The sequence below is a fragment of the Alternaria arborescens genome, assembly GCF_004154835.1.
Source record: "Alternaria arborescens strain FERA 675 chromosome Unknown contig_29, whole genome shotgun sequence".
In the NCBI taxonomy this organism is placed as follows: Eukaryota; Fungi; Ascomycota; class Dothideomycetes; order Pleosporales; family Pleosporaceae; genus Alternaria; species Alternaria arborescens.
The window spans coordinates 221,400-247,494 of NW_021167884.1; the positions used below are offsets into that span (position 1 = coordinate 221,400).

At 50.5% G+C, this 26,095-nt stretch overlaps 12 protein-coding genes across 12 annotated transcripts; 6 read left to right on the forward strand and 6 right to left on the reverse strand.

Annotated features, from left to right (window-relative positions):
* Positions 1 to 215: 215 nt before the first annotated feature.
* AA0111_g9758 (hypothetical protein) lies at positions 216 to 2,285 on the forward strand (the record flags this gene model as incomplete). The annotated part of the gene is made up of 2 exons (XM_028656352.1): positions 216 to 618; positions 667 to 2,285. 2 exons carry the CDS (start codon positions 216 to 218, stop codon positions 2,283 to 2,285), a joined length of 2,022 nt encoding a protein of 673 aa, XP_028502666.1.
* A 997-nt stretch (positions 2,286 to 3,282) lies between these two features.
* AA0111_g9759 (hypothetical protein) lies at positions 3,283 to 5,399 on the forward strand (the record flags this gene model as incomplete). Its single annotated transcript, XM_028656353.1, has 3 exons — positions 3,283 to 3,869; positions 3,934 to 4,555; positions 4,605 to 5,399. The coding sequence occupies 3 exons, from the start codon at positions 3,283 to 3,285 to the stop codon at positions 5,397 to 5,399; spliced, it is 2,004 nt and encodes a 667-aa protein (XP_028502665.1).
* A 486-nt stretch (positions 5,400 to 5,885) lies between these two features.
* On the forward strand, positions 5,886 to 6,150 carry AA0111_g9760 (hypothetical protein; the record flags this gene model as incomplete). The annotated part of the gene is made up of 2 exons (XM_028656355.1): positions 5,886 to 5,950; positions 6,033 to 6,150. The coding sequence occupies 2 exons, from the start codon at positions 5,886 to 5,888 to the stop codon at positions 6,148 to 6,150; spliced, it is 183 nt and encodes a 60-aa protein (XP_028502708.1).
* A 420-nt stretch (positions 6,151 to 6,570) lies between these two features.
* AA0111_g9761 (hypothetical protein) lies at positions 6,571 to 7,566 on the reverse strand (the record flags this gene model as incomplete). Its single annotated transcript, XM_028656356.1, has 1 exon — positions 6,571 to 7,566. One exon carries the CDS (start codon positions 7,564 to 7,566, stop codon positions 6,571 to 6,573), a length of 996 nt encoding a protein of 331 aa, XP_028502709.1.
* A 513-nt stretch (positions 7,567 to 8,079) lies between these two features.
* Positions 8,080 to 9,963, reverse strand: AA0111_g9762 (Tripeptidyl-peptidase sed2; the record flags this gene model as incomplete). Its single annotated transcript, XM_028656357.1, has 3 exons — positions 8,080 to 8,430; positions 8,485 to 9,824; positions 9,873 to 9,963. The coding sequence occupies 3 exons, from the start codon at positions 9,961 to 9,963 to the stop codon at positions 8,080 to 8,082; spliced, it is 1,782 nt and encodes a 593-aa protein (XP_028502717.1).
* Positions 9,964 to 11,104: 1,141 nt separating this feature from the next.
* Positions 11,105 to 11,839, reverse strand: AA0111_g9763 (hypothetical protein; the record flags this gene model as incomplete). Its single annotated transcript, XM_028656358.1, has 1 exon — positions 11,105 to 11,839. One exon carries the CDS (start codon positions 11,837 to 11,839, stop codon positions 11,105 to 11,107), a length of 735 nt encoding a protein of 244 aa, XP_028502716.1.
* Positions 11,840 to 12,693: 854 nt separating this feature from the next.
* Positions 12,694 to 14,054, reverse strand: AA0111_g9764 (hypothetical protein; the record flags this gene model as incomplete). Its single annotated transcript, XM_028656359.1, has 3 exons — positions 12,694 to 13,802; positions 13,855 to 13,967; positions 14,017 to 14,054. 3 exons carry the CDS (start codon positions 14,052 to 14,054, stop codon positions 12,694 to 12,696), a joined length of 1,260 nt encoding a protein of 419 aa, XP_028502699.1.
* Positions 14,055 to 14,508: 454 nt separating this feature from the next.
* AA0111_g9765 (hypothetical protein) lies at positions 14,509 to 16,410 on the forward strand (the record flags this gene model as incomplete). Its single annotated transcript, XM_028656360.1, has 4 exons — positions 14,509 to 14,651; positions 14,699 to 14,802; positions 14,849 to 14,980; positions 15,059 to 16,410. 4 exons carry the CDS (start codon positions 14,509 to 14,511, stop codon positions 16,408 to 16,410), a joined length of 1,731 nt encoding a protein of 576 aa, XP_028502700.1.
* Positions 16,411 to 17,137: 727 nt separating this feature from the next.
* AA0111_g9766 (hypothetical protein) lies at positions 17,138 to 18,279 on the forward strand (the record flags this gene model as incomplete). Its single annotated transcript, XM_028656361.1, has 3 exons — positions 17,138 to 17,193; positions 17,244 to 17,353; positions 17,405 to 18,279. 3 exons carry the CDS (start codon positions 17,138 to 17,140, stop codon positions 18,277 to 18,279), a joined length of 1,041 nt encoding a protein of 346 aa, XP_028502711.1.
* A 305-nt stretch (positions 18,280 to 18,584) lies between these two features.
* On the reverse strand, positions 18,585 to 20,239 carry AA0111_g9767 (hypothetical protein; the record flags this gene model as incomplete). Its single annotated transcript, XM_028656362.1, has 4 exons — positions 18,585 to 18,862; positions 18,919 to 19,139; positions 19,189 to 20,117; positions 20,171 to 20,239. The coding sequence occupies 4 exons, from the start codon at positions 20,237 to 20,239 to the stop codon at positions 18,585 to 18,587; spliced, it is 1,497 nt and encodes a 498-aa protein (XP_028502712.1).
* Positions 20,240 to 21,193: 954 nt separating this feature from the next.
* On the forward strand, positions 21,194 to 22,759 carry AA0111_g9768 (hypothetical protein; the record flags this gene model as incomplete). Its single annotated transcript, XM_028656363.1, has 4 exons — positions 21,194 to 21,476; positions 21,629 to 21,702; positions 21,756 to 22,132; positions 22,354 to 22,759. The coding sequence occupies 4 exons, from the start codon at positions 21,194 to 21,196 to the stop codon at positions 22,757 to 22,759; spliced, it is 1,140 nt and encodes a 379-aa protein (XP_028502706.1).
* Positions 22,760 to 23,368: 609 nt separating this feature from the next.
* On the reverse strand, positions 23,369 to 25,300 carry AA0111_g9769 (hypothetical protein; the record flags this gene model as incomplete). Its single annotated transcript, XM_028656364.1, has 8 exons — positions 23,369 to 23,580; positions 23,649 to 23,910; positions 23,970 to 24,028; positions 24,075 to 24,365; positions 24,424 to 24,581; positions 24,638 to 24,916; positions 25,021 to 25,222; positions 25,276 to 25,300. 8 exons carry the CDS (start codon positions 25,298 to 25,300, stop codon positions 23,369 to 23,371), a joined length of 1,488 nt encoding a protein of 495 aa, XP_028502707.1.
* Positions 25,301 to 26,095: the final 795 nt, after the last annotated feature.

Sequence of the window (26,095 nt, forward strand, 5' to 3'; positions counted from 1 at the left end):
GCAGCGTTTGCTGTGGTAGGAGCTCAGGATATCGACTTTGCTGGAGTCGATGCCACGCCTGGTATGTTACCTTTCTGGCTAATGGATGGAACACTGCTGACGAAAGATAGACCCAGTCATCAACATCATTCCTGGCTTGAAGGAGCAGGTGGTTCCATTCAAGGAGATCGAGGCTATTGCAGAGGTTGTCTCTCAGGTCACTTCCGATCCGCTGGATGTCAAGCCTGTGTCCGAGCCTTCAGCTATTCCAGATCAAGCGACATCTGAAACGTGCAGCATGTGACCAAGAGCCCAGCAACCCCAACATTTACGGGATTGATCTATCGTCTGCCAGCAAGTTCCGCGCTGACACTAAGCTTGCCTCTCTTGCTAAGGGTGCTTCCACACCTTCCGGATACTTCAACACCTTCACAAACTTGCAAGGTGTCAGCAGTGCTTATGGGTACATGGGGTACAAAGTGGTAGAAAGCTACGACCCATCTCTTTGCGCATCCGAGTGTGACTCGAAGTCTGGACGTCTCAGCTTCAACATTTATGTGGAGCGTGACCCTTTGGCGAACCCGGGACCTGACTGCCAGGACCCCGAAGCTGTCGCCAACATCAACTGCTCTTTCTGGAGTGGGCCGGTCTACACCGACACGGCGACCAACACTGGATAATGGCGAGAGAAGTTCGAAGTCGCCATTGCTGGAAGTAATGGATACTCGTCTCTTACAACACAATCCGCCGAAGGTTACAAGCAAGTTGAGCTAAAGAACAGTGCCATCAACTCACCCCTCGACTGCAACAAGCAGGGATCATACATGGGCTACAAGCTGTTCGTTCAAAATGCATTTGATGCCAAGCTCTGTGCGACTGCTTGCAAGGAAACCAACAAGTGGGCACTGGAACATCCCCCCGCCGAAGGCAAGCCCCAACTCTGCCGCTACTTCAACACCTACATCCTGCTCAAAAACGGTGTTTCCCAGGGTCAATACTGCTCCATGTACACCCAGGAGCGGGACGCTTCCTTCGCCACAAATAACGGACAATACCGCGGCGATGACCACTACACTATCCAGTACAGCTTTGGCTTCACTGACGAGAGCGACGACGGTGTGCCTGTATGCCCAAATGACATCTCATACCTCAAGTCAAGCGGCCAGGAGTTCTGCAGCAGCTACATCAGTTATGAGCAGCCGACCACAACTGCGACCGCAACCGCTACTACGACGCCAGCCCCTCTGACGAATACAATCACAAGGATATCAACTTCCTACACTACTGCGATCACGACTGTCACTGCTGCCAAATTCGCCGGAAGACATGCTCGACGTGCGGATAATGGCACAGAAGTGTCTCACGATATCATTGTTGACCCTTACGAGATCTCCATCGTGGCTGTTCAAACCATTTCTCCCGAGGACGCAGGTATGCCAAAGCTCAACGACACTATGGCAGCGGAGCTCAATGGCGGCGCCATCGAAAAACGTGACCTCGCGACTCCAGCCTCTATCGCAGCTTGGCCCACCAGCAAAATCTCCGCAGCTTGCTCTCAGGTCGCTACCGGAACTGCTACAAGGACCGCAACCATAACTGCGACCGCGCCCACCCCACTCGCGACTGAGACTAAAGACTCCTTCCGGACTGTGGTTGTCGCTCAGAGCACTTGCACAGCTCCCGCACCCAGGCCAACAGCTCCTTCGTACACCAAGATTGTTGGTGGCGAGCCATCGGAAGGCGTGCCTATAGTACCTGGTCCTGCGGACGGCAGGCATTTCTACGAACAATTCAGCCTCGCGCTACCTTTCCCAGTCAAAATCTTTGAGACTTCATCTGCCCAAATTTCCATTGCTATCAGAGGATACATCACAGTCGGGCCGTATACATTCAATGCATTTGCAGACGAGCTCTACGTCTATGGTCCTGGTTGGAATCAAGGTCTGTTCTACCGTGTCGACGGCGCCATTGGCTCTCGCAAAATCCACTTCTCTTGCTTCACAGGTAGCGTCTACTGGGGACACGAGCGCTTCCACATCACAGCCACTTTTGACGAAGCTAGGCCTGGTATCCTTGTCAGCAAGATTTTCGACACTTGGAGTCAAGTCAATCCTAGACGTACGATCTCTGTTACTGGCAACGGCAAGAACATCCCCTTCGCTCAGTATCGGTCTACCAGCGTGCACGAGGGCCAGGAGATTACCTTCGATACTACAGGTGCTGGAAGCGTTTCAGCCAAGGACTTTGATCGCATTGACTGTTGCAAGAAGACGGGATGGGAGTGGCATGTGTGCTCAGAGGTTTAGGCTACAAAGCAGCATCTCACCCCACCTATTCATAGATCGATCGAGCTTCATATTTCCTTGTGTACATCCCAGAATTCACTAGAACCATGTCTAGTATACACACTCCAGTAATATAATATAATGTAATGACATTTGTGATCTATCATCGTGCTGTTTTCTTGTCGTGATCCTTCGTCTTCCGCTCGTGACTTGGTATATGCAATAGCTCGGTAGGGCCAGGCTGCAGATGGCAACACAGAACAATACGCATTCGTTGGTGGCCTACTGGTCGAGTATGTGTCCTCATCTTCGAAGCATCATTTTGGGTCGAACCGAGACGAGCAAGCGGTAAGTTCACCAATTCCTCACATGATGCAAGGAAACAACATGGAAGGAACCATACTAATCGAATTTTCAAAATCCAAACTACAATGAGATTCAGCTATGAGATTTCTCCTGTATTCGAGCGCGAAGACCAGAAGAAGGTGGGCTAGGCCAGGAGAGACGGAAGCTGATTTCTATAGCCAAATGTTGGAGGACCCAAGGATTCACGCTTTAGCTAACCATCTCGAGTAGGAAAGAGGGGTAAAAGGTCCGGCTGTCTGCGAGCATTCGAGTTAATGTAGCGCTAGCTCCGATACGGATTAGTACCGGCATCATGCCTCACCTGGGCAGGGGCCCACATGGGCGATATCCTTCCGCTCCCTTTCTCTTTTTCCAGAGCAGCGTATGCAGGGTTCTGATTCACGATTCACAGCTCTTATTGGTTAGACGTCAATCACGCACCTATGTAGGGAAATGCTCAACCACGCCTCAGCGCGCCAGTTATCTTGGCCATGGAGTTGCGATGTCGCATTAGGCAACCATTTTTTGCAGGGCGGAGCGAATGCGACCCCAAGATGGCGCAGCCAGACATGCCACTAAATTTCGATCAGCTAACATCACTCTTCATTTCCATGTATACTACTGAAGGCCGAACACTGACCAACTCCTGGTGACGCAAAACCATACCTTAGTTATGGTCAATTCGCCCATCTACCCCCATGAGCTCACAGGACGTACTATTCGCCTGCTTACCGTCGAACCAGGCGACCCAGAAACCCCGCTGCATTGCAACCTCACGGAAACATGTCTGGATACAACTCCGTCTTCTTACTACGCCTTGTCTTACTGCTGGGGCGCAAACCGCTCTCCTGTCCAGATAATATGCAACTCCCATCCTCTTCTAGTAACGCCCAACCTGCATTCCGTCCTGCTCGAATATCGTCGCAGAGCAACCAGAATCCCTCTTTGGGTCGACGCTATATGCATCGACCAATCTAATATCACGGAGCGCACATCTCAAGTTCGCATGATGGACCAAATTTACTCCGAAGCGGAGTGCGTCGTCGTCTGGTTGGGCGAAGCAGAAGCGCCCGATGAGATGGCATTGTGGGTGTTGAAAGAACTGCATCTGCCTTGGGCTGACTCTACAGATATGCCGGTGATGGAGACTGGTGAACGTGCTCTGGTATTAGATGGGTATTACGCCACGCACGTGCCGCAAGCGTACTGGAATGCGCTGGCTGCGTTCCTCTTACGACCATGGTTCAGCCGTATCTGGATGTAGGTTCCATACCCTATAGCTGAAGTTCAGTCACAACCAGGAATTTATATTGACGTACTGTAGTGTTCAAGAGCTTTTACTAGCACGTCAGGTGTCGATCTGGTGTGGGTCGAGAACGATTGACGACTTTCCTGTCCTTGAAACAGCCGCACGATTATCGCAGATGATAAGCTGCATTCATATGCTCCACGCCGGGGTGAAGGCGATGGCGTGGAAAGACGAAGACGCCCAGCAAGCAGCTGAGAAGAAGCTAGGGAATGCGCATGTTCTATTCATGATCAAGTATATAAGAGAGCGGGCAATGGGTGGTACACTGTCCCTCTTCGCGATGACTAGATGGTTTGATGCCACAGATCGGCGTGATAAGATATTTGCGCTTGTCAGTTTAACAAGTGACATTGATAGGAGCTTTGTGGACTACTCTAAAAGCTACGAGGAAGTGATCAAAGAACTTAATCTCATGTTCCTAGATGGCAGGATTGGGTCTATGGGTTGTGTGCTGGATATCTGGTCGTTCATCACACGGGCAGAGGAGGAGGATATCACGCAACCAAGTTGGGTCGTGGATCTGTTGAAGGTGCTGGAATCTAAGTACACAGCTATGATGACTGCATACGCGACTTATGAGAAGTCGATGATCGAACGTACCCCGGAGCTGCAGTTTGTGGAGAGAGACGGGAAAGAGGTACGCTCTCCATCATTTCTGATCTCTGCTCCAATTGACTTAGTTCTAGGTCATAGACATCCGCGGCACCGTTTTCGATACCATAACGCACGTCATCCGCTTCCCGACCGTGAGGGATGCTGTAGGCGCGACACAGCTCTCTTTCGAAGCCAAAAACGCACATGGGTATCTCGACTGGATCCAACGCGTGACGGATCTCATAGCACCATCAGGTGACCTCACAAAACCATCGTACAGCTCGGAATCTTCCAACATCTATCAACACGGCGGATATATTTTTGAAGCTTTTTGGCGCACTTTGTGCTGTAATCGTCAAGCGGTGGAACCAATAGAACCCCCTGTCGATTTTCTCAGCTACGATGCGTTTATAGAGCTTCTTCGTCTCGTTAGATGGCGCTATGAAATCCGTTTCAAAAAATGGTTGTATTTAGGCATAGCAATGGCCCCTTATTCGGCTCTAGTGTATCGCCTACGCAGGAATAAGCTCCTGCTGCCCGCTACTCTACTGGCTCTTCCCACTATAGTCCGCGTTTGTCATAGAGCTTGGGAGAGTTTCTGGTATGGCATGCGGGTCTATTACGAAGCTCAGCAAAAGGACTTCCAAATCATGCATCTCCAGTGGACAGTGGGCCGACAGTTTGGTCTTACAAGACTGGGAATGATTGGCATGCTGCCCATCTCAGCGAAGGTAGGGGATAGTGTCGGTTTCTTCGCTGGCAATAGGGTCCCGTTTGTTTTGAGGAGGTCTGAAGGAGGCTACAAGATCGTGGGCGATGCATATTTGCATGGGGTTATGAACGGGGAAGGAGAGAAGAGCGAAGGGGAGATGCTAACGATAGTGTGAGGCAAACCGCGCATCTTTGCAAAGTGTCAAAAACAGCTTTGCAAATTCGGACGAACGAGAGCGCAAAATGGGTAGCATACATGCAACTCAATCTAAAAAGCAAGAAACATCTCCCAATCTACTTGTCAATGTCGATCTCGTGTCCCCAAGCAGATTTACCTCGCTAGCCCAGACGGCTGTAGGATTTGATACCTCGATACGGATTCATGATTCACGAGATAGTACACAAAAACAGGGGGGACGACCCCAAGTATCACGAGTCACGTACGCATACGGCAGCACAATCCAGAATACGAAAAGTGATATATTATGTAAGCTCAAGGGGTTGTACTACGATGATCAACGGCAGAGTGTACATAAGTCAGGTCTCAAGGTAGCAATCAATGTACTTCGTTCTTTCTCTCTCGACCACAAATCATCGGCCCAATAAACTTTCAGCTCTGACTCCATATTATCGATTCCAACGTGCAAGACAAGACTGGCGATATGCGTTTCCCGACCGTCATCCTCCCTGCCCTCACCGGTCTCGCATTCGCCGCAGATTCGTCAACGTAAGTGCTCCTTCACGCATGTAACGCTCCATCCCCTTTTCTCTCATAGCCTCCATCGCTGTACTAACATCATATTTTCCAGCAATGTCTCCCAACCCATGTCTTCCGTCGCAGCCTCCCTATCATCCGCAGCCTCGTCCAAGGGCGGAGGAAACCATGTCGAAAATCACTTCAGCTGCTACTCCCAGCACCACGGGTAAGGAACTCCACTCGTCTTCCACCGCTGTATCGACGGGTGCTGCTACTGCTATCAACGCTGGGGAGGCGGGTGGTGTGGTGGTAGCCGTACTGGGAGCTATTGTTTGGGCGTTGTAGGTGCAGGCTAGTGTAGTTTAGGATGCACAATCACCTCACCGATCATAAGAGGGAAAAGAAAGTTTGAAGAGAGGATTCCTGTGTTCGATGGATGAGGAAAGGGTGGATGTATAATCGTTGGATCGCGAGAAGAAGAGAAAGAAGAGTTTGAATAAAACCATATCAGAATTCAATTCATTATCGAACCGATAGCTAAGCATCGTATGCAAATATCTTACAAAACCATTCCCTTGCCATATATATATATGCTACCCATTACTCCACCCGATGCATTTCATGCTCTGTTAGATCATCGTTCCATCCATCTACAAGATAGCGATCCTTCTAACCTGCACCTTCTGCGCCCTAGGAACGGTGACCCTGAGCACACCATCCTTGAAGCTAGCGCCCACATTAGCTGCATCAATGCGTTCCGGAAACCTAAAGGTGCGCTCAAACGACCCGTGGATGCGTTCTTGTTGTTGTTGTTGTTGTTGCGACTGCTCCTGTGGCTGTTGTTGTTGCTGCTGAACTGGTGCTTCAGGTTGTGGCTGAGTTGCTACCGCAGTCTCGGTGGAGGCAGGCTCTTCAACTGCCTTCTCCTTGCCCTTGGGCTCGCGGGGTTCGGTGGGAGATGAAGGGCGGGAGTTGGGGAAGTCGGCGGCAAGGTCTTCAAAGTCGTCCTCTACGGTCGCTTGGTATGACTTCTGGCTTGAGGTATCGCTGACGCTGACGCTGTCGGTATCTGGTGTCGCGGCGCCGGTCGTTGTAGTGTCGGCGTCGGTAGTGGTCTCGACTTCCTGTTCGGATTGCATGGCAGTGGGGTGTTGGTCGGCGGGAGCGGACGTGGGCTCGGCTTCGATTTGAGGTTGCTGTGCCTGAGATGGCGACGGCTCCGACTGCCAGTGGGTGTTGCCCGCAATCTTCAGCGTCTGTTCATCGATGACCTCGATGTTAATGTTATCTTGGCTGAAGCCCTGGATGTCGCCGTCTACCTGCCATCCCTGCTCGACCGGGTTGACTTGGAACTCGGCGCGAAGTGCGCGCTTGCGTTGTAGCTGTCGCTGGCGGTAGGCTTCGCGTAGGGCCTCGCGGTGTGCCTCGATCTTTGCCTGGCGCTGTGCTTCGCGGTCGATCTCACTCAATAGCTCATCGACCTGGCTGAAGAAGTTGTTGTAAGGCGAGTATTGGGGACGACGAGGCTGAGGACGAGCGACGCGGTAACCGTGTGAGGGTCGTGATACTGGGGCGCAGTAGCCAAAGGGGTTGCACTGCGGTGCCTGGTAGGCGGGTGCGAAGCGGGGGGTAAGGACAAACGCCATTGGTGGGATTGTTCGTTCAGGAAGAGAGGCTTGTTGATTGATGTGTAGAGTAGTATTGGTTGATGAAGCTCAAGAGTAGTTGTAGATGGGAGATGTGTAGATGTGCTGGTCTTTGAATCTGATGATGGGCCCATGGAGAGCCGCAACACATTCCTTTATAGACATGTTGGACCCGTTCAAGGCAGCAGTCGATTGCGTGCGCGTGGATGAGAAATGCTGATCTCGTAAGAACAGGACGATGCTGGAAGAGCGTAGACGATGCGCGACGATTGGTGATGCTTCGAGCTTTGTCACGAAGACGCGTGCGGGTTCGCGATGCTTCTCGAAGCTTCTACGTCATCTGGTGGCTGATATGGCTCGTGCACGCTTATGCAACGCCGCAGCCTCCCTCACCAACACTTCGACCAAAACCACTTCGCATCTTGGCACATGCGTCGTTGACATTGTCTCTCATGATTTCATTTATGATTCATCTACATTATCGCAAGTTTCCCAAGTCCATCCACACTTCCTCTAGGCCTTGTACCTAGCAGGCATCGCAGCCTTGAGCAACTTGGGGAAGTTGGGAGTGCCCAATCCGGAGACCGGGTCCCATCCCGCAGTAGCGTTCCAGCTGGCATATGGGATGACAGGGCTACCGTTAGGTGCGCCGTTGAATCGTGCGTGGCCGTCACAGCCAGTGCTACCACCAAGAACAATGTCGTTGAGCGCATCAGGGTTGGAGTACAGCAGGGGGTTCAAGAAACCAAGAGCAGGCTTCTTGGCCCTCAGGCGTGCGTCATTGAGGAGGGCGACGATACCACCGAAAGCAGGAGCGGAGCACGAGGTACCCTGGTATCCCTTGAGAGAACCCTTATCGTAAACCTAAACAGAGTCAGTCCATGTCTCGCGTGCAATTTGTAGAGGAAGATTTCTTACCCTGTAACCGACACCCTGGGCCGAGACGTCGGGGAAACCGCGACCGTGACGGTTGAAGTAGGGCTTGTTCTTTTCGCCGAGCTTGTGGAAGTAGGCCTTGACAGCATCGTCCTGGTAGCTGGGACGCTTCCAGTAGTCGGAGAAGCCGCCGGAGGAGAAGAAAGTAGCAGTCTCATTGAGGTAGCGGGTCGAGCCGACCGAGGTGACAAAGGGGCAGGCAGCGGGGTACTGGGGCTGGAACTTGGTAGTGTTCTTGCCGTCGTTGGAAAGGCAGGCAGAGCCAGTACCAGAGTCACCGGACGAGAAAATGACCGAGACACCACGGCTGCCGAGCTGAGCGAACAAGTTGCAGACGCTGAGAGCGTACGACTTGGGTACGCTCTGCTCGTTTTCGCCGTACGAGGTCGAGATGACCTGGGGAAGGTCCTTCTGCGGGAGCTTGAGCACGCTCTGGAGGAACTCAAGGTAGGGCTCGTTGGCGCTGTCCGCCTCATCGGGCTGGTCGAGATCAGCGACCCATGGGCCGCGTCCACCAGTGCTGTACTCAGTAACAGGCAGGGGCTGGGCAAGACCAAGCATGTACTGCAAATCCAGGTTGGCCTCGCCACTGTCGTCGGCAGAGGTTTGATCGTTCAAGCCGCCGTTGAATTGGACAACAGAAAAGTTCTGACCCACAGCCTCGGGCAGGATGTTCTTCTCAAAGAGGGCAAGGTCGCTGTAGCGCGCGTACTCCTCGAGGTAGGAAGCAAATGCTGCCTTGCTGCCACTCTTGGGGTCGGGAGTGTAGTCAATCTTGTAGAGCTGCTTCAAGCACTGGGGAGTGATGGAAGCATCACAGTTAACAGTGACGTTAGGGGAAGAAGCGAGCTGGATGCTGAAGATCTCGTGCTCAGTCTCGTGGTTCGCGCGGATAGCAGCGAAACGAGTGGTCGGTTGAACGAGGTTGATGTGCCCGGCAATCTCATCTGGAACGGAGTACTCGAGCGTGCGGAGAACCTTGCGAGGCGTGCTCTCCTCGCTGACGAACCAGGAAAACTTGGTTCCGAGGAGCTCATTGGCAACACCGACGGTGGTCTTGAAGGTTACCCAGTCGGCATCGGTCTCGAAACTCTCGATACCGGCGGCCTTGAGCCAGGCAGAGACTGAAGAAACGGTCTCCTCGCTGGGCATGAGCATGCGCTTCATCTCCTCGTGCGACTCAAAGTGCTGTCCGTACTTTGCGTTCGAGGGGGTGGAGATGTCCATGACGGTTTGCTCAAAGCCTGCGGTGTCGCCTTGCTGGAGCGCGATCTGGAGCTTGAGCGTGTGCGCATCCGATGCCGGGCCCTGAAGCTTCCATCCTGCTGGCTGTTAGCATTAATCGAAACTCAATGAGATGTATAGCTCACCCTCCGGAACCTCGAAAAGCTTCTCAAACGGCTCGGCGAAGGCCTGCATGGCCAACAACGAGCCGACGATGAATGAGAGCACTGGAGCCATCTTTGCCACAACCGATATTGCCTTGAGCGAAGGTAGTCCGAAGCGAAAGCGGATGAAGAAGCCATGAGAGCAGGACAGTATAGTACTTTTATACCGCTCCCGCAGTCGACTTCCGACCCTGCATATTGGATATCGACCTACCTCATGTAGTTTAGAATACTTAAACTGGCTCATCTCGCCATGCGCGTATGCGACGCGTTGAGCGGGACTAATCGTACCCAAGCAAGTGGCTAAGGAAGACAAGCCTCGGGGTGGAGTCCTTGACGAGGCTTGTGTGCCGGATAAGCTCCTTCTTGTTTTGGCCTTGGTACTGCGATAACATGACCGATTGCCCCACTTGGCCTGTTGTGATAGGTCGATGGCGTCCGGTGCGGGATCGCTAGCACCGGTTTTGGGCTGCCTGCATGGGATGGCGTTATAGCCGGACCGTCGCCTCGGCCACAGATCATGCAAGGCACATACGAGCACCTTCCGCTAACAACATAGTATCTGTGTGTAGAGCATGTCATTAGCATGCGAGATCCTTTTGTGCTGTCTAGCAAATACGAGTGTACTTGTTTTCTACAATCTTCACACCTAAACTAAAAGCTACAGCTCCTCGGATCCAATTCGCGGCCAGCACTCAATGGATAAACAACAGGCTATTCTCGAAGAACAGCACTATATGAGCGCCGATAATGCTCCGACTTGCGCCAATTCGTCAGATATACTTCTCATTCCGCGAAAGTACGCCTTGGAACGTCCTCTAGGCGTGGGCCATCGTAATGATTCATTTGAGGCCACGACCAACAATTCCTCCTATGACGAACAACATCACCTTCCTCTTCCAATCCGAACCCCCAATGCAACGGCTTATGTGTATAGTGTTGCAATTGCTGGGCCGAAAAGCCATGGTAAGGATACGTGGGTGACGGCCACTGTAAACCCATATCCCACATCGTCTGCCACATATATCGGTATAATATGAAGTTACATGTGACAGAAGAACCTTCATCTATCGAGCATGCTCCTTGACCAAATTGATACTTGTAAAGATTATCAGTAATTTGGGAGATCCTTTCCTCGATACTGTCCGTTCGCCGACGTTCAATACTTGCTGTTCAGGATCAGAAAACGACGAACTCTGTATATATCTTATAGTTCACTTACCTGAGACTTCCGGTGGTATAGGAAGGCCTAATGTCCGGAGAGTGCCCTCATTGCAGTAGCCAGCTGCCCCGTTCGTGGCATCCCGGAAGCGATATGCGTCTCGGAAGACATAAGAGACCCAAACATGGAGTAGAAGATCACGACAGTACTCAGAAGGTACATCTCCGTCGAAGGATTCCATCCACCTAGTAGTGAAGGACTCGACCGCATCCTCGCAATCATAGTAGTCTACGAGTATGCCGACCTTGGCCAATAGCTCGAGATTGGCGTGGCGTGGGATCTTACGACCCTGTAGATGTAGCATGTTGAGGAAGAGGAGAAAAGCTTCCTCTTCCCAGTCCTCTACTACGATATAGTAGCGGCCATCTGGCTTCTTGTATCCCTCACGAAAACCGTCTAGCGATAGCATCTTCCTGAATACCGGAGAAGCCAGGGTAAGATGGCGCGAAGAAACACCGTACAGTACCGACCCTACGGGAACGACCGGGATCGTATGCTCCAAGCTTGTAACTGTGATAACCTCGGTAGGTGCCTGATGAACTGTAGTGTCGTTCGTATTCGTGGTCTCTACGTCCTCGGCCGCCAGGCAGAAAGGAAGTTGAGCGAGTGCATCGAGATTCTCGAATGGCGAGTTATCCCACAAGGCGAAGTATTCTGGGTTTCCTGGTGATCGCAAGATGATAATGGTATCCGCATTCGGATCGATCTCGTGTTGAGCCGAAGCCATGATGTTTAGATGTGGGCAATGTGTCGGTTGAGTGATTGTGATTCGATGTTAGGAAGGGGATCTTTAAATCTTCTTTCGACTGCATAGGCGTGAGGTCTTACGTGGACCGCTAGTAACATGTTGAGTGACCAGAAGGTCGAGTGAAAGTACAATGCCCCATCCAATGATGAAGGCTAGGAGTACTGGTCGTATGAAATTGTCTTTGTCGAGTGAAAACCAGATGCAGTGGTACTAGGCTTCCATTGCCTGTCTCGAAAGATTATGATTGAATACAGGGGGGGCCCGAAGCTGTCGTAGAGGGGACGCCATTCACCACACTTAGAATGCGGATTACCGCCTTCATAAAGACCGTCTTCGATGGCAGTCCAATATACGTGTCCTGAAAGTTAGGAATACTTGAGGTCTATATGTGTTGAAAAGTTGACTAACTAAAGTGTATTAAGATCAGTTGTAATGTTCTATCTACGCGAAAAGTAGTTCTTATATCTCTTAACCCTTTCTTTGTCTTAAAGTTGAACTGTATAGTTGTTTGTCTTAGACAACAATATCTTATGCCAGACGCGTGTGTGAATAGTCGGACGCGTGACTAGAGGCAGAGCTGAAAATCTCCGGACAAGACGAACGCGACTGTTTTCGCCCGATGTCAGTACCGCGGGACATGAGCCGTGAGGTTTCAGTACCAGCCGGACAAAGGTATAGGGCAAGAAGATGCAATGCGATGTGTGAGTGGATGATGCAGGCTTCGGAGGCTGGGTGCCACATCCCCATTTGTACTAGCGCTGAGCACAAACCCGAGCCCTCAGATTCGCCAGTCTAGACTGCAGCTTGTCTCCTTATCGCCTGTTCGATACGCATCACATCACAACGCAAGCGATCGCTGCGACGAGTTGACCTACGGCTAATCCGGTGCCTATGACTCCTATCGTCGTCGTACTGCGCGAACGCGTAGTATACCGCCTGTTCAATCTTCGGCCCATTTGATACGTAAGCGCTTTCCGTTCTTTTTCGAGCTCTTTTAACCTGCGCGACATGTCGGCTTGAGAAGACTGCGATCCACTTGCTACTGAAGAAGATACAGCATTGGAGCCTCCATAAACGGTGTTGTCTGAGACAGATTGGGCTGTGCTTTTAGTTCCTTGTCGACAGCGCTCGATCTCCAATTGCTGCTCGATACGTTCTGCTGCTGCCGAAATAGTCTCGTCGTCGCAATCGATATACGCATCCCACGTCTTACGAATGTCGTCGAGCGTCACTTTTGTGTGGTCAATATGTTCGTCGACCGATCGCATGGTTCTAGTCATCTTGGTAACGGCGTCCTCGAGCTCACGCAGCTCTTCTCTTCGCGAAGAGTGAGCCATCTCCTCTATTTTCTCGTGGGCTTCTTTAGTCTTAGCCTGCAATGTCTCGATTGATCCTTTCAGATCGTCATATAACACCTGGCCGGCACCTGTCTCGTGGATGAGCCGATTCTCATCCACTAGTTCTCGCTGGAACGTTAGCGTTAGTCTTCTATCTTTGCTCACAATATGTTTGAGTATTCTCGCTGCGTCTACTTCTACGGCCGACAGCATCACTAGTTTGCCGCCACCCCGTAAAACATCCTGACGAATCTTCGCTTGGAGTTCCTCATGCCGAACTTCAGCTTTGACGAGCTCATCTCCGGTGACTTTGTCCCACATCGTCGTTGCTACGACAATCCCCTTGAACACCTCTTCCCCACACATCTTCTTGAAAGCACTCAACGCTCGCACAGCGGAACCTTGAAAGCGATTGTTCGTTATGCAATGTAAGTAGATGATCCCACTAAGTTTGATATCTCTCTCGTAAGCGGCTGCTAACCAGTATGCTAGTTCTTGTAATGTTTCGCCGTCAGACCGTCGACTGTCGTTAAAGCCAGGCGTGTCGATTAGATGAATTGTCCGTCCGAGAACGCTTGTAGTATGTATGGTCACTCGACTCGTACCTGTGTTACCAGTCAACGATCGGTCGGGCTTCTCGTCCACGAATATGCCTACATGATGAGAGTTCGTGGCCTGACAAGCGCTCTGTCGGCTTGGTGCAGTGCTCAATGAAGGTAGACTTGCCGGCACCAGTCATCCCCATGACTGCGATGAAAACATCGTCGGGACTACCCGTCGAGTCAGCTCTGTACATCCGAAAAGTGAGAATATACCAACTCAACGGGCTGCAAGCCTCCAACATCTGTGGTTTCCATCGAGGGCAATGGGTGACTGTATGGAATTGCAGACTAGCGAGTACAATCGCGTCGGACTGGAATTCAGTTATCACTCTGCTATAATCATGTTGCGCCGCAGCTTTCCTTGCGGCTGAAAGTAAGTCAAACCATGTATATACTAGCGACAAGGTTGAACACCAGGCTTCCATCCCGTTACTTCACAACCACCAATCAGCATCACACACGTCAAGTTGAGTGCGACGGGCTGTGCTGCAGGAATACCGATGCATATAAGACTGCGCCTCCTCGTCTAAGTGCAGTCCGTGCACGGGTGCGCCTGCATGAAGCAAGGTAAGCACTCCAGCTGCGATCGTCAGGACAGTGCAGCCTACTCGCAATAGCAACTTGATGCATTTGCACCTACTGCCATCAACTTGTCACATCGTAACGCGATCACTTATCACGAAACTCGTATTATCGTCATGTACGCATCATGACCAGTTACAGAAGTTCCTCAACGAGAAGGGGGAGTTTTGACGTGCCGGAATCGGCGCGCTCATCCGGGAAACCCTCCACCTCACTTCCCTCCTCGGCTCTGACTGTCACGGGCTTCAACAACAATGCACCGTCTTCTCAGTACGCTCATGATCCCAGATTGACTCCCTCATCTAATTTATTACCAGAGCGATTGGCATACTCGTTATGGGACTTACTGGTGCTGGCAAAAGTACCTTCATCTCACAGGTCACGCAGACAAGTGCAGATATCGGGCATTCGCTAGAATCGTGTACGTTCGTTCATACTGATGAGAATCCAAGCCTGATCGTGTCAAGGTACAACTGATGTCACCTTCCGAACATTGCAGCGAAAGAACGGCCAGGAAGTATATCTCATCGACACACCAGGCTTCGATGATACCAAATTGGAGTATGCGGCAGTCTTCCGAAAGATCGCTTCATGGATTTGTACCTATTGCGATGGCAATAGACTTCGTATAGGTGGAATGATCTATGTTCAACGGATAACTGACATGCGAATGTCAGGGTCTTCTCTCAAAAGCCTCCGAATATTCGAAAAGATTTGCGGCGAGCGAAATTTCCGGGATGTTGTGGTCGTAACGACTATGTGGGGATCCTTGAAGACAGATGAAGCACGAGATGCCGCAGTGGTGCGCATGAAGATGATGGAGGAACGACCCGAGTTTTTTGGCAACTTGATAAGAGCTGGAGCTAGGATGGAGAAAAGCCAGGGTGATAGTCAGAGCGGTGTTCGTATCGTCGAACTTCTGGCAGATAGGCGAAAAACGGTGGTGTTACAGTTACAACACGAAATGAGAGGCGGAATGAAACTCGAAGAAACGACAGCGGGCAGGTACCTGGAAGGTGAGCTTGTGCATACACGTGAAAGATACGAGGCGCAGAAACGAGAGCTAGAAGAGTGCGCTGAGGAAGTTCATGATGATGATGATCTCAGAAGCGAGTTCCTCGAGCAAATCGAAGACTGCACTCGCCTTGTGAACAACATCGTGGACGATCAAGGAACTCTTTCCGTCACACTCGAAGATATGTGGAACGAGCAAGCGGTGAGCTGTGGGGCGGGTCGCGACGACCAGGTCGAGGACACTACGCAAGAAAACACTTCCGCCCACATTGTTAAACTTGAGCACAAGATTCAAGGGCTTGAGAGAAGGATTGAAGCGCAGCGCGACGATCTCGACGCACAACGTGGAGAAATCGAGAGGATCGAGGCGGCCAGTAAGGAGATCGCAGAAGCTAAGGAACGCGACCAAGTCGCGCGTAATAAAGTGAAAGAGAGGCGAGCGCCTCATAATGAGGCGATTTTGTGGATGCGAGACTTCTTTGCTGGGAGACGCCCCGAAAATGTTGTACAGCCACCACGTCGAGCTGACTCCATGCCGTTGGAAACGAAGGGGTCTAGAAAGTCTAGCATAACGTCCTGGCAAAAGCGAAGCCGATCAAAGAGCCGCCAGACTCGTAAGCCCGACATTATGCGCACATCTTCAGAGGAGCAAACAAAGCAGTCCTATACCGCTTCGCACTATCCGCAAGGTCGATACACCCACGAGCCTGGATATTCTAGTGTATCGCAAAGTGACTACGAGAGCGGGATGGACAATTCAACACCTCAGATGTATATGCCATACCAGGCTCATTCATACACCCCTGTGGCTCTGCCTGCACCCAATAGTCAATACCAAGTACCGCCTCATGAAGTTATCATCGATCCCACTAGGACAATGCGCAATCCGCCTCCGGCATCGCAACCGCCTTTACGCAGAATCCCACATTCTGTTGCTTCGCCACACCATCAGGTTGTTGTCAGATCTCCTTCTTATCCCAGTAACGCGCCTGGAGACAACAATTACCGTGGGTAGTTTGGCAAGATTGGGACCATCTATTTTCCAGATTGGGCGTACAAACACAACTCTTCAATGACTACCAAAAAACTTCGTGCGAGTCAGTGTGACGTGATGTATAATGTAGCCATCCCTGGATGTGGAGTATCTCAGAGTCTCATCAGATGCATTCGTCTGATGCCTAGACTATTAAAAAGTTCTGGCTACAAGACACTGCCTCGCGTGGCGCAGTCCACGCATGGCATGTGGTTGTGAAGAGTGCCTTTGAGGTCAGCTACGCCATGCCATCTTCAAGGGTACATGTATTGCCCCACCAGGACCATGCGCATGATACGAGATGTGGGGGCTATTAGAGAGCTGAGAACTATCCGGTGAACTTCGAAGGACGGTTGCGCGATAGTTGCAGCGTGGATCCTGCGTGATAGAGGGGTAGATGCAACGGTGGTTCGTCACCCACTAGCCTATCAGCCGCACCTGTGCGCTGTCACTTGATGGCCAACCCGATGGCTTGCATATAGGCGAACGACACGAACGTGGTACTATCGAGGCGCAGTGCTGGTCCAAGCGTTATGTGAGTGTATGCATGAACCTGTAGTTCCCGGTCTAGGATTATATCTTAGCAAGTGGTTGCCTTCTAGCCTTATCGGCATTCTTCACGAGATGAGAAGCCCATATCGCTCGAACTGAAATACGATAAGTTTACCGCTTCTTTTTCTTCGTTAATCGCATCAATATTAAAGCAGCTATGAATGAAAGAGTGGACAGTCCTCATCGTGAGGTACCTGCCATTCCAGATTTGAAGTAAGTGCCAATCAATATTTTGGCGAGAACTGGCTGATCACTTTACACAGACCTGACGACATCATAATTGCTGTGATGGGTATAACTGGCTGCGGCAAAACCACCTTCGTTAATCTGTTCTCTGATCGAAAGCTCGAGGTTGGACATGGACTGGACTCATGTGAGAATCGACGTTTGTGGCAGAGACATCATCTCGACTAAGACTCTCCAGGCACCGTATCAGTGCAAGTTGTACCCTGCACATTCGAAGGTGGCGCAAAAATTTATCTTGTCGATACTCCAGGTTTCGATGACACATATCGCACCGACTCTGAAATCCTGCGAGAAGTCGCGCTTTGGCTGAACAAGGCACACTCTGAAAAATTGCGACTAGCAGGGATTATCTTCCTTCAACGGATATCAGACGTACGAGTAGGCGGTAGCGGAATCAAGAACATCAAAATGTTCCAAAAGTTATGCGGTGACGGCCCACTTGCGAGTGTGGTATTAGCGACCACAATGTGGGATATGGCTACAGAAGACGCTGCAATTCAACGAGAGAAAGAGTTGAAAGAACAACCACAACTCTGGAAGAGAATGATAGATCATGGCAGTCGTGTTTTCCGTCATGACAACAAAGAGACGTCGGCACTCAAGATCATTATATATCTGATGAGGAGGAAGAGACCCGTGACGCTCGATATCCAGCGTGAAATGGTCGATGAGAAGCGTGAACTAATCGATACGGGCGCGGGCGAAGCGCTAGCATCAAACTTGCAATCGCTCATGAAGCTATATGAGGGGAAGTTGAGAATCCTAGAACAGGAATTCAGAGAGGCCCGCAAGGAGGACCGAGAGATGTTGGAAGAGCAGCGAAGAGAACATCAGGAAAACCTTGCAAGGCAGCGGAAAGAGATAGAGAAACTACATGTCAACAGGTTGCAGCTTATAGAAGACCAGAAGAAGCAATTCGAAGAGAGCCAAAGGGAAGCTAAAGAAGAGATGCGGCGTGCTCAGGAGAATTTTGCTGCGGAACTTGAGAGACAGAAGAAGCAGATTAGAGAGAAGTATATTCGGGAAATGCATGACCGGTGTATCGTAATGTAGCGCTTAGAACCAAACGATTCCGTTTGCCTTGTTATCCGACCGAAATCATCCTTACCTCCTAGGTCTGGGCATACACAAACACACGTCAGCAGGAGCTGATGGTGTAGGACGCGTGCGATCAAGATGCGTTGGATTGAACGGGACACAAAGCAGCGTATCTGCGGCGCTCCAACACCCGCGACTGGCCTATGTAGCACGCCATCTTCACGCGCAAAAGAAGCAAAACCCGACCAACTCCGAAGGAAAAGATTTCATTGCATCAAAGAGCTTCGGAATAAACATATCTTCATGTACATGCTGACCTTCTATCGAACGTTCGAAATCTTGAAGCCACCCGGTACAAGCTTTTGGAAAACACCAAAAGGATCATACTTCTTTGCTGCCGCCTTCATCTTCTTCACATTCTCGGAGCCGTAACTGGCCAGCGGATCTTGCGTGTTATCCGCATAGTTCAGGTAGAGATATGGGTTGTCAGCGCCGATACTCTCAGCATACTCGCGAATCCGGTTAACCAGATCTGCACCTGCGCCTTGGAAGAGGGCATCTTGTTCTGCGCCTTGCCAAGAGATGTAGGGTTGGTAGACTAATACGCATCAGCCTGCGGTTATCTTTCGCTGTAGAGTCAAAGAGTGGACTTACGACACAACACTTGTTCGCCGAAACGTTCCAGGCCCAGCATGTTACCACCTTTAGAGGCGCTCTGCCGCCAGTACGAAGGCGGAAGAGGTTGGTAGAGAACATAAATCTGCCAGTCTCCCGTCGCCTTGGCTTTGAGGTTGGAGAGTACGTCCATGTAAATTTCATGTGCTCTAGTCATAACGCGGAGGTCATTGGCGAAAGTGAGTGTGCCAAAGTATACGCTAAAGATTTGGTTACCATCTGCTAAAGTAAATGTTGTGACAAGCTTACCTATGGGTTGTGGCACCTGCAAGCTCTGCTGCCAGCGACGACATGTTCCTGATTCCTGTGGTATCGGAAATGTTGCTAGGAATCGCTAGAAACTCATCGTAGGCCGCCGGTCTTGGTACTGGCTCAGCATAATCATACGCATTCAAGATCAAATCAGCACCAGCGGAGCTTTGGTATACCGGCATGACGATGGCCGAACCCTTGGGCTGTTTGTCGATGTTGTTGGAGAAATTGATGAGGGCCTTGAAGTGATCTTGTATGGTTGATTCCGGGTAGATGACAAGACCACCCCACAGGCCGTTGTAGTCGAAAGTACCGAATTTGAAGCTAGTAACGACGCCAAAGTTATTGTTACCGCCTTTGAGGACAGCAAAGAGGTCGGGATAAGAGGTCTTGGAGGCGGTCACAATACGACCATCGGCAAGAACGACTTCGAACTCGATCACGTTATCGCAGACCAAGCCCCGTCCTGGCGAGAAGTACGAGATACCACCACCAAGTGTAAGGCCGCCGACTCCGACTGTAGATGAACGCCCACCGCTCGTCATCACATTGAGAGGTTCAAGAACGTTGTATACGTCATCCCACGTCGCCGCAGGACCGACCTTAACGAGAGTGTTCTTAGCATCATACTGAACGGTGTTGAGGTAACGCAAATCGAGAGTGACGCCATCCTCGATATTTGAGGCTCCAGCGTAGGGAGTATGCCCAGCACTGCGGATCGCAAACTTGCAAGACTTCAGTAGACTGGCAGCCGTAAGAGTTTTGACAGCAAGTGCGACTTCCTTGGCAGTCTTGGGTTGGACGATGCAGTTGGGTGTGATGACTTGTTGCTTCACATCGAAGTAGGAGTCCTCCCGCGTCTCATACGCGTCTTGACCGGGGAATAGCAGGCGACTTCTCAGAGAAGTGAGTGCGAGGGCGGAGCACTGCCATTGTTAACTAACGTTTCGAATAGATTGAGCTCAGCGAGCAGCCTTACACAATAGTCAGCCTGCACGAACGGAGCAACAGCCGCTGCCGCCAGCAGAGTAACGATCAAGCGAGCCATTATGATAGTCAGCCCAGTAACCAAAGAGACGATACAAGGAGTACTGGATGATCGCGATCATAACGCAGGCTGCAGCACGGTTTTCTACTCGTTCACTCTCTCCGACAAATTTACAACATAACCTAAACAGGAAGGCGCAATCACTGCTTAACAATGACTCGGCATATTTAATGAAGATGGAATCTTGAAGGATTTCCAGAGTTGATTGAAGGGCTAGATGCTTTGGAGCGTTGGGTTTGCATTGCGAAGGGTACACAGCTGCCGGTAGTACCTCGGTCGAGTCTACAATTTGTTCGCTAAAACTGTGGCTTGCAAGGGTAAAAGGACGCGTGTTCTGTGATAGGTGCGAGGGTACTTACACGCGGCTCGGTCCAAAGAGCCAATTGGAAGATCTTTCCGCGTCTCTAAAGGAGCGGACCGCAAGGGGCTGTGGTTGAGGCGCAGGCATCTAGCTAGACCATCCGGGGAACTCCGGGCGACCAGAGTGACGGGTGCAATATCCAAGATATAGCCATCTCATCGAACGCCACATGCTTGGCATGCATCCTCTCCCATCATCCTTCCGCTGGAAAGGGAAACATCCGAGCCGTTGTTGCAATGCCAAGCTATTGCGCCCATGCGATGGAGCGGCGTAGGCATGATGAGCAGGTTCACAGCAGACTGTGCCGTACCTTAGACCAATCTCCTGCTTCGTGTCGCAACTTTACAACTTGAGCGATGCGGCACATAGGAACAACCCGTGCCGCTATCGGACATCACAATCATCAGAGGGATTCTTTGCGGCAAGGAACAGGGTGCAGTGAGGCGACGGATCTGTTGGTCGAGGAGACTTGTGAGACGGCGGAATGCGATAATCCAAGCGACGGGGATGATAATGCCAACTTGGAATATAGATGAGTGAAGACGACGCTTCGTTCGCCACGATGCGGATTTGTATCGAACTTTCATCTCAACATGGACATGAACCAGCCCATATTTTCGGCTCCGCCTGGTTACGTCGTTGATGTGGACAATCCTAAGCGAACCGGGGAAGCTGCAAATTTCTGGGTTGGTACCTTGGGCATGATTGTTGCTGCCATCTTCATGGTTATACGTGTCTTTACAAAGACAAGGCTAGCAAAGGGCTTTACGCCAGACGATAGTAAGCTCGCTCAAATCTCTCAGAACACCTCTCAAGCCTTCTGCAACGAAATCCAGTATCTGACGAGGTCCAACAGTAGCGTTGCTCGTAGCTTGGGTACGTGGCAGTACATTTTGCATAGAGCAGGATGTTCGTTGGATCTTGCTGACGACCAAGTCTACAGTGCTTCTCCATTGCTATCCAAGTTCCTATTCTGTGTATGTTCTGAGTTCTTTATGAATGTCAGGCCTGATCTAACCATACAAAAGTCCAATATGGCCGAGGCACTCTCGGCGTACACATCTGGGAATTGACTGGCCATAGAGTCAATTCTACAATGAATGTAAGCACCACACATCACTCTGATCAAGCGACCTCAACTAACTCATACCGCAGCTGATCAGTGTAGCAAGCATCATCTACTGTCCTTTCCTCGCTAGCGCTAAGCTATCTCTCCTCTTCTTCTACCTACGCCTGTCGCACATACAATGGTTCCGACTGTGCGTATACGCAAGTATGTTTCTTGTCGTCGGATACAACATTGCGCTTGTCTTTCCGCTCATCTTCGCATGTACGCCTTTCCGACGGAACTGGGATGTTACAATTACCGAGGGAAGCTGCATCGATAGGACACCACTTTATATGGCGACGGCGGTCCTGAATATGGCCACAGATATCTTGCTGCTGATTTTACCTATACCGATGGTGGTCAAGCTGCAGATGCCTAGGGTTCAGAAAGCTGGTTTGATATGCATATTCGGTGTGGGCTCCCTGTAAGTAGCAAGGCCAAGTGACGGAGATGGAGAGCACAATCTAAACCGCCCCAGGACATGCATAACAAGCGCAGTACGACTAGCTCTACTTTTTCCCATGCTTCAAACCATCGACCAGACGTGGGCGATCGTCATGCCAGGTATCTGGATGCAAGTCTTCCCCGAGTCCAGGAACCTCATCCTCGTCATATCACACATACTGACATACATCCTCTCCGCAGTCTCATCGAAGCCAACCTCGTCATCATCACAGGCTGCCTGCCAACAATGCGTCTTTTCTTCCGGCACGTCGCACCGCGTCTTATCGGCGAGTCTTCGCTTCGCAGTCGGTGCAGAAAGCAAAGTAGTACAGGATATGGGGGTGGCTCACATCACCAATTGGAGCTCAAGACCATCGTATCGACGGTTACGAATAAGAGATTCGAGTACGTTGAGGATGACACGGTGAGTATGGGTAGTGAAGAGAGGACGACGGCGGGCTGGAGGGGTGACAGGGACTCTGAGAGGGGCATTGTTGTCGCGGGAAATGCTGGGAGGATTACGAAGACGTCAAGTGTTGTTGTCGAGAGTGAGCTGCGGAGGAGTAGTTTGACAGATCCAAGGTCGAGTGTTGCATGCCTGCGATGAAGTTGGTGAATTGTGCGAGGGAAGCGGAAGTAGGCGGTGCGATGGAAGCCCGAAGCGCGCAGATCGATTCGGCTATATACGCATTTCGGGGCGCGTCGCGCGAAACGCGTCTTCGGTCCACACTATTGAGCTATCGACCATCCTTCTCGCATGTGTACCTTAGATCTGAGTTCATGGTCATCTACTCAATACGTTTAGAGCGACAAGGAGTTCCGGCTAGAATTACAGCTAGTCGCGTAAAGGTAAAACATCTATTTAGATGGAGCATCTTCTCGGGCAGATTACCTAATCCTAACCATGTCTTGTAGGATGAGACAGACTACTAGACATGCTTGGGCTTCTGAGCCCCGGGCTCGCTCAGATAATACGCCAAGTCCCCACCTTCTACCTGTCGCAGTGTTTTCCCGTTCCCAAAATATTCATATCTGTTTCTACTTAGATGTTGAATTTCGTAATCCTCCCACCTTGGTTTTGACATGATTTCTAGGAAATGTAACGAAGACCCAGGCCACGGTCCCCATACCTTGCCATCTTTCTTGCCATTCTTGTACCTGCAGCCAGGATCTGTCAGCCCAAGCGCTCAATGTTGTCTTTTAAGAGGAGTTTTGATTACCATGATACGCAAGCGCCTGTCCAAACAAGGTCTTTCATCAAGGAGTCCTTGTACTGCTGGAACTCATGCACAGCCTCTGGCTTTGGTGCCAATGATTTGATTCCTTCGTATTGAATCTTTTTGGCAGCAGCAAAGGCATATCTCACATTTGTTTCGAGGCAGGGAATGAGGCCGCCGTTGCCGAGTGGAAAATTGGGTCCACTCATAACTGCGTGGATTTGATGAATTAGCCAAGCGAAAACATATCTCTCGTTCCGACGATCTGGAGAAACTTACTGAAGTAGTTCGGTACCTTGGCGGCTGCAATTGACATATATGCAGTCGGCTCTTCTTTCCATACTTCGCGTAGATCATGATCAAAAGCTACCACAGGAAACCCAGGTCGAAAAGATGTGTCGAATCCGGTGGCACAAATGATAGCATCAGCTTCCAAGTTGCTTCCATCAGCCATAAGCAGGCCAGTCTTAGTGACGGCTTGGATGGCAGTGGTGACCACACTGACGTTGTCCGATGCAAGTGCCTCTAGATAACCGTGGCCCTATAATCAACTCTTAGACTCATTCCGATTCACTTTCGTCAAAGGAAACATTGACTTACTGGTGCTCCCCTTCTACAGCCAACTTCGAAATCAGGCACTAATAGCTCATAGTCAATATCTAGAAGCGAGGTCATAGATCCTGGGGTTGAGAATTTGCAACATACCTAACTTCTCAATCGGATCCTGTTTGTAGCCGAGCCGCTTTCGCATCAATTCTGCAAAATTATTGTATGCCCATTTCTGTGACTCGGAGTCTTTGTAACTCATATCGAATAACCCGTTGACGGTGGATTCGACACTCCGACGATATTCGAGAAATTCATCTTTGTTTGTCGCCCAGTTCTCTTTCTGCATGCCTGAGAAAAACGTATCTCGTCCTTCAGGAGCATGTTCTCCAGCCCATTCAGCAGTAATCCATATTTTGGATCGGTTGATGGAGACCAAGTGTTTCACCTCTAACAGGGTTGGAAAACAAACATTAGAATAGTTCAATCTCTGTAGAACAAGACTTACTTGATTGAAGTTGTGGCACAAGCTGAATGGCCGAGCTGCCAGTCCCGATAACTATGACTGTCTTGTCTTTGAAATCGTAGTCAGAGTCCCAAGAAGCCGAATGCAGTAACTTGCCACCAAAATCATGGAGTCCCTGGATCTCTGGCCATTTCCAGGAACTGTGAGGATGGTCAGCGAGGCTTTAGTCCAAACGTGCTAGGAGATCACCACTGACTTTAAGAATCCCGCCGCGTTGATCAAAATGTCTCCCTCATCTTCAAAGCTTGAGCCTGTACTAAGGTCCGTGACATGGATATTCCATTTGCCGCTCTTATCGTCCCATGCGGCACTGTCGACACGATTTTCGAGATGTACAAAGTCGTTCACACCGTACGCTATAGCACGACCTTTGAAGTAATCGAATAACTCAAGGGCGCCTACATAGGCGCGGCTCCATCTTGGATTGCCTTCCCAAGAGTACGTGTAAGCATGAGCAGGAACATCGCATCCACATCTTTGATATCGAGTCAGTAGGGAATCGGTTAAGACTAGGTGTTAGGATCTTCTTGGAAATTCGCAACTCAAAGTGGTGAAATATGTGACGTAGCATCTACTCACCCCGGGTAGCGATTCTCCAGCCAGGTGCCTGTTACGTCGGAGTTCTTCTCGTAGATGACAAGCTCCATTTCATTGCTTGGAAAGGTCTCCTTGAATATCTTTACTGCGCCGATCCCGGTCAAACCAGCCCCTACCATGAGGATGCGTATCTTCCGGCCCTTCCCCAAGGGATTTGGGGAGTACTGGAATTCTGTATCGGATGCTACAAACTTTTGCATGAGTATCTGAGTATCATGTGATGTCCAGTAAACCTACTGTTCTTCTCGCTTATTACAGCCATGGTGGAAATGTTGAGTAATACCAAGACGAACTCTGAGTAGTAAAAGTATCAATCAGGTACAAGATGTGTTGTAGCAAAAGTCTCGCGAGGAGCAACTGGGTTTTAAACATGTTATTTGTCTCCATAGTATTCTAGGTGAAGGCCAAGTGTGATTGCATCCCAGTCGGTTGCTGCCCGGCCGAAGCCGGCACGACACTGCTCCGAAACCACAACATTCTCCGCTCCTGCCAGATCCGATTCCACGCTGAGGGCACAACCACTCTGGTTCCCGAATATGCTTACAAACGCCATGAAATCTTGACTCTCTAGCTCATTGGTTAGCCACGTCGTTCGTTTGGAGTTGTCGGAGTGGAGCGATCTATGGGTGGCTGGAAAGTCGCTATCAGCCCAGTCGAAGATTGCCAAGGAAGGCCGGAGTCGGGAAACCACAGCAAAGTCCGGGTTTGTAGCTTGACGCCATGTGGACAAGTGACAAAGTAATCACCGCTTCTCTGACAGCATTTTTAGTTGGGAAGACCAGCTAGATCAACACATTGGTACTGAATATCAAAGCTGCAAAAGGTACCAAAGCATAAACGATCTTCCTATATACGCAGTATGGTAAGATGAATCTTTCCACGTTGTTTACATGCAATATACGGACTGCAACTAGCCGGAACGGCTCTCTGAAAATAGGACGCAGTGCAACAAGGCCCTGAGATCTTTTTATGCATCCTGTTTGCTAAGTGATAGAATAACTTTCGTCAGATTCCCTGCGATGCCCCAGGTCTTGTGACGCTTGAGTAATGACGCCGT